Source organism: Arachis hypogaea, chromosome 2 (genome assembly GCF_003086295.3).
Source record: "Arachis hypogaea cultivar Tifrunner chromosome 2, arahy.Tifrunner.gnm2.J5K5, whole genome shotgun sequence".
Classification (NCBI taxonomy): Eukaryota; Viridiplantae; Streptophyta; class Magnoliopsida; order Fabales; family Fabaceae; genus Arachis; species Arachis hypogaea.
In genome coordinates, this window is record NC_092037.1 from 23,092,850 (window position 1) to 23,102,257 (window position 9,408).

Here is a 9,408-nt window from a genome sequence, read left to right on the forward strand (position 1 = left end):
AAAGGTGAAATTGCTTTTTGGGTAGGTTCAAAAAGTGCTGCTTTATTCATTGTTTAGTTTGGCAAAGTAGAAAAAATGGAAAAGACTTTAGGTGCATTTCTAACTATACTATTGAGTTGACTCGAAGAGAAAAAAGGAGAAAGTGAAATAAGAGAAAAAAAATTGAAGCTAGATGCAAATAGATGCTTAGATACTATGCTGTCATGTGAAGTTAAATATTCAGCTTCTGTGTGTTTATGATTTCTCCCCCTAACTTTTATGAAATGCATTTAAATGTTTCATCTATGATGGATGTCCTTTTTATTTACCTTTTAGCTTTAAATACTAAAATTGCTTAGTTGTTTGGTTGTGTAGTATTCAAAGATCATAATGGAGTTGGGATTATTGTTTTGTGATAATTTTGTTATTACTTTGTGTTTCTATGTATGTGACATCTTCAATTCTCTTCACCAACCCAACGAAACGAAAAATGTACAAAAAATAATGAAAAGTACTATCATATTCCCTTCTTAAATGAAGCAGCTTTACATTTGTTGAGTATTTTTTTTTATGTTGTTCTGATCATTGTCTTCTCTTCTTGTTAATTGTGAAAATGGGTTCTTGATGCTAGTGCTTGATGACTTTGTTTTAGTTGCTTGAGAGTGATCAAAGGCTATGCTCTTTAAACCCTTAAACCTTAAACAAGGATTTTTTTTTTAATGAGTTACAGGCATTTTCTTGCTCCAAAATTTGCAGCTGCATATGTTTTTTTTTTGGATATATACAGAAATTCAAATAATTGAAAATGGAAGAGGTTGTCATAACTTCAAATATTATTATTTTAGTGAATCAAAATGGGGATTCAGTTCTCCAGCCTCGTGCCGTGCTGCGTAAATTCACAAGTTAAGGCATCTGTTATTGAAGTTCCGCATACTGGTAGGTAACAATAATACACTGTTAATAATATTATGGTGCATTATGTTCTGCTCAGTAATTTCAAGAAATTGTGGTTCATGGATGTTTAATATAATGTTTTCTTTTCCAGGAAATGAAGATAGAAGTGAAGTCGATAATGGGCTTGCATTTCGCGAATATACATTTGAGCAACTTAAGAATGCGACATCCGGTTTCTCTGTTCAGAATATAGTATCTGAACATGGAGAGAAGGCTCCAAATGTTGTGTATAAAGGGAAGTTGGAGAATCAAATGAGGATTGCTGTTAAGAGGTTCAATAGGAATGCTTGGCCCGATTCTCGGCAGTTTTTGGTAAATGTTACCTTTCTTTCTTAGTGGATTCTAAAACCACACACTGTTACTTTCAATCCTCACATGTATTGGTATCAATTTTAGTTAATAAGGATAATTTCATTTTGTAACTTCAGGAGGAAGCTAGATCTGTTGGCCAGCTTCGTCACCAAAGATTAGAGAATTTACTTGGTTGTTGTTGTGAAGGCGAAGAGAGGTTGCTTGTAGCCGAATACATGCCAACGAAACACTCGCAAAACACCTTTTCCATTGTAATAGCTTCTTTCATGCATATGATTTGTTCTTTTTTTTTAATAATTGGAAAACCAATTGGTATGCCTTGAATTATATAGTGCTTACTATTTTGTTTTTATCTGCTTTGTCACGAGTCAATCCTGGTGCATTGTTGGTGCATAATATGGGATTAGTACTGTCCAATAACTGAATAACATTCATCTTGTTAAGAAAATTAGGTTTTGTACTGTCAAAATACAAAATAGCACTCAAACTACAAAAAGTCATAAGTAAATCTTCCCAAAGAATTATGCTAGCTTCAATATTTGATGATTATCCTGTTTTCTGGTGATGGTTTTCATGAACATACTGCTGAGTCTATGATATGCGAAATAATTGATGTTTGTCTCTATATCAGGGGAAACTCAACCGATGAAATGGCCAATGCGACTGAGAGTTGTTCTACATCTTGCAAAAGCTCTGGAATACTGCACGAGCAAAGGACGTACGCTCTATCATGACCTTAATGCATATAGAGTTCTATTTGACGAGGTAAAATTTTGTGTCCGCCTTGTGTATGTGTCTAATGTAATTAAATTAATACAAATCCTGTGTTAGAATTTTGCAGGATGGTAATCCTAGGCTTTCAACTTTTGGCCTTATGAAGAATAGTAGGGATGGGAAAAGTTATAGCACGAATTTAGCATTTACCCCTCCTGAGTATCTCAGAACTGGTATGCCATTTTTCTTCAGTAGTAGCATTGTGTTGATATTAAATTGAAAAATCAGTCTTTTCATTTTAGAATATATGATCATTAATCGTTTGTAAGAGTAGGATGATAACAAAATTTTAATAACTACTTTTCTTCTGTAGGTAGAGTAACACCAAAAAGTGTAATATATAGCTTTGGAACTCTTTTGCTTGACATTCTGAGTGGGAAGCATATCCCTCCAAGTCATGTAAGTCAGGTTACTTTAGGGAAAATCGTGCCATTGAAGATTGCACAATTTTATTTCTTTATATATCCTTTGGTGTGTAAACTTGAATATTATATGTAATGTGACAAGTATCTCTAATTTTTTGAAAATGTTGGAGCAGGCTCTTGATTTGATTCGAGACAGAAATCTTCAGATGCTGACGGATTCTTGCTTGGAAGGACAGTTTTCTGATGATGATGGAACCGAGTTGGTGCGCTGGGCATCTCGATGTTTACAGTATGAACCAAGAGAGAGGCCTAATCCGAAGTCATTAGTGGCTGCTTTGGCCCCTCTTCAGAAAGAGACAGAGGTTGGTATAATACTGTCATTCATTTGATTTCTTCTGTTATCTTTTTATTTCTTTTAGGTTCCTTCACATGAATTGATGGGTATTCCGCATGGTTCTACTTTAGCTTTATTGTCTCCGCTCGGTGAAGCTTGTTCAAGAAAGGACCTGACTGCCATTCATGAAGTTTTGGAAAAACTTGGCTATAAAGATGATGAGGGAATTGCAAATGAGGTTCTCTATCTAAATTTGCTATATGCCTCTAAAATTGTTTTGGAAAAAGTTTAGTGTGCTTATGGTTTATATTTTCTGTTTTCAGGATTTTGTGAAGAAAAAAGAGAAATCAGTGTTCTGTTTTCATCTCGTGTTTCTCTTTTTCTTCACAAAATCCTGAAAATAAAAAACACTAAAAATTAAAATGAAAATGCAAACCAAAAGCATCATGTGTTCTTTTTATATTAACTTATTCAGACAAACTATTAAGTAATATGTAATTTTTTATTTAACTTTTACCTTGTTTCTTTGTCGTGTGCTAATTTGAGTTTTTCTCTGTTGTGATGCTACAGTTATCTTTCCAGATGTGGACTGATCAAATGCAGGACATGCTAAATTGTAAGAAAAAAGGCGATGCGGCTTTCCGGCAGAAAGATTTTAGACTTGCAATTGAGTTCTATACACAGGTAGATTTCTCATGGGAATGCTCAATCATCTAAATTTGTCTTACCTTTCTTTTTTAGTCCTTAATGAACTATGAATAATAAAATTGCAAGTTATATCCTTGCTCATGTGAAGTTTACGTAAGGGTTAGTTGTACTTTTCCTTGCCCTTAGAACTTTATGTCATGCACTTTAATACTTGAATTCTAAAAATGTGCAAATTGACACTCTAAATTTCTCCAGATATGCAAATTAACCATGTTAACAATTTTTTTCATCAGTTGTTAACAAAAGTTTAAGGTGCCACAGTTGCATATTTCGAAAAGTTTAGAGGGTCAATTTTCACATAACACAATGTTTTCAGGGGTCCTTTTTGCACATTTTTAATGTTTAGCAGTTAAAGTACATATAAGGTAAATTTCAATTAACCCTTTACATAATGATGAATAGTTTTTTATTTTTAATTAAAATATTCATTAACAAGATAGAGTAACATTCAAGAACATAGCATTTCTGTTATTTAATCTATATATGCACACACACATAATGACATAAATATTGTTGTGTTATATATCACTAGAGTAAGACCTTATTTATCTAATGCAAAAGTAGATTAAATTAGTTTGGTAAATGATATGTGAAAACTTGTATTCAAATGAGAAACAATAATTGCAACAAATCCATGATTGTTTTGCATATCCTCTCTACAGTTTCGTCCCTCAAAAGTTAGAAATCACAATACCATACCTTGATCGCTATTTTAAACAAAATAGATTTCTCTGTTACTTTCAGTTCATTGATGCCGGAACAATGGTTTCTCCAACGGTACATGCGCGTCGCAGTTTGTGTTATCTCATGAGCGAAATGCCGCAGGAAGCACTAGGCGATGCAATGCAAGTGCAAGTGATTTCCCCTTTGTGGCACATTGCATCTTATCTTCAGTATGTTTTATTGGGTGAACTTGGAATGGAGCATGAAGCACAAGTAGCACTCAAAGAGGGAACAACATTGGAAGCCAAAAGGAGTGGACAAAAATGAAGAGTGTGTTTTGTACATAACACAGTTTCATTGCAATGGTTATACTTATACACATATAATTATCATGTTTTATTCAAGAAACAAATGATTGGATGATGAGTGTAATTGGTGATTGAACACCTTTTTATTGGGTAGGCTTGGATGTTGGTTAAGTTCTTATCCATGATTTGATTTGATTAATGATGGAGCATTAATACAAACTCAGCATCATTTTATTTCTTTAATAACAGGAAGGAAAAAAACTGTGAAATGTGAAAATGTTCATTCTTGTTACTATTGAGCACTTGTAAAAAAATATGAAGAGTGAATACAAGAATGGATGCCCGAGTCGAGTCAAATTTTTTTTTGTTGCTAGTTAGGAATCATTTTTCTAACTAAACACAACTTTTTGCTTCTTTCTTTTTTTTACCCTTGTTTTTCTTTTTCGAAAAAAAAAAAGAGGAATAAAACAAAGAAGAGTACGGAGGAAAAAAAATGCAGACAAGGACACATACAAAGAAGGGTGTTTATGATGAAAATTCATGTGCAGTTTTTTATTAATTTCACATGAAGTTAGTACAGAACCTGTTCGACCAAATGCCCCAAAGGAGCCTCTGTCCATTGGCTCATCACGTGTCAATGCAATACAATCACGCACCACCACCTTTCTCATCCATAGTAAATCCAAACCCTTCTTCGTTCTCCCCTCTCTTCCATTCTCAACCACCATCCACAACCACACCATTCAACATGGACAACACCACCACTCCACCACCACCTTCCACAACCGCAACCTTGCCGCCATCATCCACTCCCTCTGTGACGCCCACCGTTTCGATGAAGCCCACAACATCTTCTCCCTCTTCCTCTCCTCCGGCTTCCTCCCTGACCACCGCACCTCCAACGTTCTCCTCTCCCGCCTCCTCCCCTCTCGAACCCCGCACCGAACTTGGGCTTGTGCCCTTTCTTTGATCCAAGCTAACCACGGCTTTGTTCCCTCCATTGTCACCTATCACCGCTTAATGGATCACTTTTGCAGGTTCGGTCAACCCCAACAAGCACACATACTGTTCTTCGACATGAAGGGTAGAGGGCATTACCCCAATGTGGTTTCTTATACTACTCTCATTAATGGGTACTGCTTAATTGGTGGAATTGGTGATGCCCTCAAGGTGTTTGATGAAATGCTTGATAGTGGTATTGCGGCAAATTCTTTGACTTATAGTGTTTTAGTCGGCGGGTTTCTTAGGATGAGGGATATAGAAGGAGCAAAGGGAATGATGTGCCAGTTATGGGAGAAGATGAGGGTTGAAAGGGAGGCTTCGATGAAGATGGCAGCCTTTGCGAATCTGGTTGATTCTCTGTGTAGGGGAGGGTTCTTCAATGAATTGTTTAGGATAGCCGAGGAGTTTACATTAGGGGGCAGTTTGTGTGAGGAGGTTGCATATGGACAGATGATAGATTCACTCTGCAAGGTTGGGAGGTATCATGTGGCTGCTAGGATTGTGTATATAATGAGGAAGAGAGGATTAGTTCCGAGTGTAGCATGTTATAATTATATTATACATGGGCTTAGCAAGGATGGTGATTGTATGAGAGCTTATCAGTTATTAGAGGAAGCTAAATTCGGATTCTTGCTTTCTGAGCATACCTACAAGGTGTTGGTGGAAGCTCTTTGCCAAGTGCTAGATGTGGACAAGGCAAGGAAAGTTCTTGAACACATGCTAAGTAGGGAAGGCGTCGACAAGACTAGGATTTACAACACCTATTTAAGAGCTCTTTGTATTGTGAATAATCCAACAGAACTCTTGAATGTGCTTGTGCTCATGCTTCAAAGCCAGTGTCATGCAGATGTGATCACACTTAACACAGTTATCAATGGATTTTGCAAGGTGGGGAGGATTGATGAAGCTCTAACGGTATTACAGGACATGTTGAGTTGTAAATTTTTCGCTCTCAATGTTGTGACCTTCACTACTATAATTTCTAGTTTATTGGACACTGCAAGAGTTGATGAAGCTGTTGAGTTGCTCCATAAAGTAATGCCTGAAAATGGTGTAAGACCGAGTGTTGCGACATATAATGCTTTTCTCCGAGGCCTATTCAAACTAAAGAGGCTAAATGATGCATTGAGGGCCTTCAATAATATGGCAAGTAATGGCATTACTGCAGATAGTACCACTTATACTGTTGTGGTAGATGGTCTATGTGAATCTAACCAAATAGATGAAGCAAAGAATTTTTGGCAGAATGTTATATGGCCTTCAGGGATTCATGATAATTTTGTTTATGCAGCAATTCTAAAAGGGTTCTGTCGCACCAATAACTTTAATGAAGCTTGTTATTTTTTGTATGAACTGGTAGATTCTGGGGTGTCTCCAAATATATTTAGTTATAATATTGTGATCAATTGTGCTTGCAATCTAGGTTTGAAAAGGGAGGCTTACCAGATTGTTAGAGAGATGAAAAGGAATAAACTCACACCTGATTGTGTGACATGGAGGATTCTTGACAAGCTACATGGCAAAGTGAGGACGCACAATCATTTTGAAGATCGAAATTTGTCAGCACTCTATGACAGAGCTTCACTTGGTACTTGATGGATGGTGCTGCCATTTTTTAGACCTTGGTGGGATTGATACCGTCTTGAATTGATGTATGTTGCATGCTTCAATCCTACATTTGTGCCTTTGGACAAGTAATTATTTTTAAATAAAGAAAGCTACATATCATTTACATAATTCAGCATCTCCAAGCCATAAAGTTCATTTTGTTTGTTTTCACTTGTTCTTTAACAAAATCCTTAAAGCATAGAATACTGAAAATGAAAACAGAAACCAAACAATACCGGGCTCTCTTTGCAAGAGCATCTGATGCAGGTTGTGGCCTCCCACACTCAATGTACAATTCCGACGCCCTTTCGAGAGAAGCTCACAACTTCTCTCCAGTTTCTGAGTTCCTTTGCCATATTAGCAGCTGATTCCATGTGCTTAGCTGCATCCCAAGGGCTGGTTTACTTGTCAAGGACACAGAAACACAGAATCCTTTCACAGTGATTATAGAACAACCAGTTATAAATAAGGATACGAAGCAAGCATCTCTTGTCCCTTGGAAGCTTTCTCATATGTTGCTTTTGATCTCTCATAATCCTTGGCAACTCTAAATCGATTAGCTGCCAAAATTAAAGAGTTACATGCTTTAATTTTTATACATCTCTATCTATATTATCAGAATTTAAGGTATGAATAAATAATGTTGTTTTACCAGCCTGTTCATAAAGGGAAGTAGCACTACTCCAATCTGCAGCCTAAAATACTACAAATTTTAAGGACATCCTATCAGACTAGCCACGAAAAAATTTAAATAAATAAAATACCAAAAATAGCAATAAAGATTCAGCAGTCCATCATCCATATTTTACACAAGATTTAATTGGGGAAGGCTGCAAAAGTAAGGAGACAGGGAAACAGATTATCAGCAAAACATTTGCTATGCAGCCGAAAAACTGGAGAACATACAGAGTTAGAAATAAAGAGCATCCAGTCAATTATCAAAGCCTCATGAAAGATGAAATGCTAGAAAAAATAATTAAGAGTGAATTCAAAATCGAAATCAAAAATATTATTAAGAGATGATGTAATTAGAATAATTAGCATATAACAATCATTGAAGTAATCAAAACAAGAGGATGTGAATTTAGTTACAGATCTAAAAGTGAGAAGTTAGAACGCAAATTGAGAAACAGATCGAGGAGGCGAAGGCACGTTAATGGATAAGGAGAAGCTACCAGAGCAAAAGCTCCAGGAAGGAGGAGAAGCTCGCAGGAGCAAAAAACGGCGTTTTGCACGGCGGCAGATTAGACTCTTTCATATTATTTCCATTTCTTAATTGAAAAATTGAAACTTCGAGAAGAAAGAAACTAAATTGAGAGATACCTGAATTGAACTACCGAACTAAAGCAGAGAGCCAGAGTGAGTCCAGACAAGAGAAGAAATGTTGCTTCGACTTCGAGCAGACACGGAAGCAAGACATGGCGAGATCACCCACCAACGAACGCGAGACATGGGGAGGAGCAGAGCAGTAGCGACGGCGCACGGTGAGAAGCAGAGAACCAACGACGGTGCACGATGATCAGAGATAGGGACCACAGAGGGAGAGGAATAGAGAACCAGCGACTTGGTAGAAGGAGGCAAGAACCCTAGCAGAGCCAAATGTCTCGTCTCTTTTGAAACTGATTAAAAGAAAAAGGAAGAATGTGTAAAAAGAAAAAATACAGGGGTAAATGTTTAATTATAAATTCTTCCAAAAATACAAAAACAGAGTGCTATTTATAAATATTTTTATGATGGTTAATGTTACTCCCACATAAAAGTAGGAGTAACGAATCCGCAGCCGTAATTTTATAGCTTATTATTATTTTCATAGTTAATCATAACAAGTTCTTGACCTCAATAAAGGAGAAGAGAGTTCTAATAGAAATAAAAATAAAAAATAAAAAACAGCAATAAAATATACATTGACACACATTTTATATTTATTTTTTTTCACCTACCATATCATACACAATATTAGTGATTAGATTATGTAAAATCAACATTTAATATTGAAAAGTATTTGTTATCATCGTTATTTTAATATTCATTCTCTTTTATAAAAAAAATTTATCTTTTGAGTTATTTATCCAAACGCTACAATTTTAAAATAAGTACTTTTATAACTAAAAATCCAAACACAAAATAACTTATTTATAAGCTGCTATTAATAAAATTTCTTATATTTTAATCTCATTTTCTAAAAAAACTTATTTAAATTATTTACCAATTGGGCTTGAAACATAAATCTAAAGTTACTATCGAGGGAGAAGAAGAGAACAGCCACCAGACACATGCACAATGCGTGTCCCATGGTACCCAAATCTAAGGCTCAGATTAAATTATGAGAGTTTGATTTCTTGTAATTCAAATCTAGTCATTCGATTGTTGAACGCGTGTCCCATGGAACCAAAAACATGAG

The 9,408-nt window shown here is 35.8% G+C and overlaps 1 protein-coding gene, 1 long non-coding RNA gene and 1 pseudogene across 2 annotated transcripts; 2 read left to right on the forward strand and 1 right to left on the reverse strand.

Annotated features, from left to right (window-relative positions):
• Positions 1 to 753: 753 nt before the first annotated feature.
• On the forward strand, positions 754 to 4,474 carry LOC112741546 (serine/threonine-protein kinase BSK3-like; annotated as a pseudogene).
• Positions 4,475 to 4,937: 463 nt separating this feature from the next.
• On the forward strand, positions 4,938 to 7,024 carry LOC112741565 (uncharacterized). The gene has a single exon (XM_072208378.1). The coding sequence runs from the start codon at positions 4,938 to 4,940 to the stop codon at positions 6,993 to 6,995; it is 2,058 nt and encodes a 685-aa protein (XP_072064479.1). The 3' UTR covers positions 6,996 to 7,024.
• An 87-nt stretch (positions 7,025 to 7,111) lies between these two features.
• On the reverse strand, positions 7,112 to 8,635 carry LOC112741576 (uncharacterized). The gene is made up of 4 exons (XR_003171521.3): positions 8,331 to 8,635; positions 7,660 to 7,710; positions 7,483 to 7,567; positions 7,112 to 7,403 (listed from the first exon to the last, which is right to left on the reverse strand). It is a non-coding gene; the product is annotated as an uncharacterized lncRNA (long non-coding RNA).
• Between the last annotated feature and the right edge of the window lie 773 nt (positions 8,636 to 9,408).

Coding starts and splice junctions, on each gene's coding strand:
- LOC112741565 (XM_072208378.1), top strand. CDS start 4,938: ATGTGCAGTTTTTTATTAATTTCACATGAAGTTAGTACAGAACCTGTT.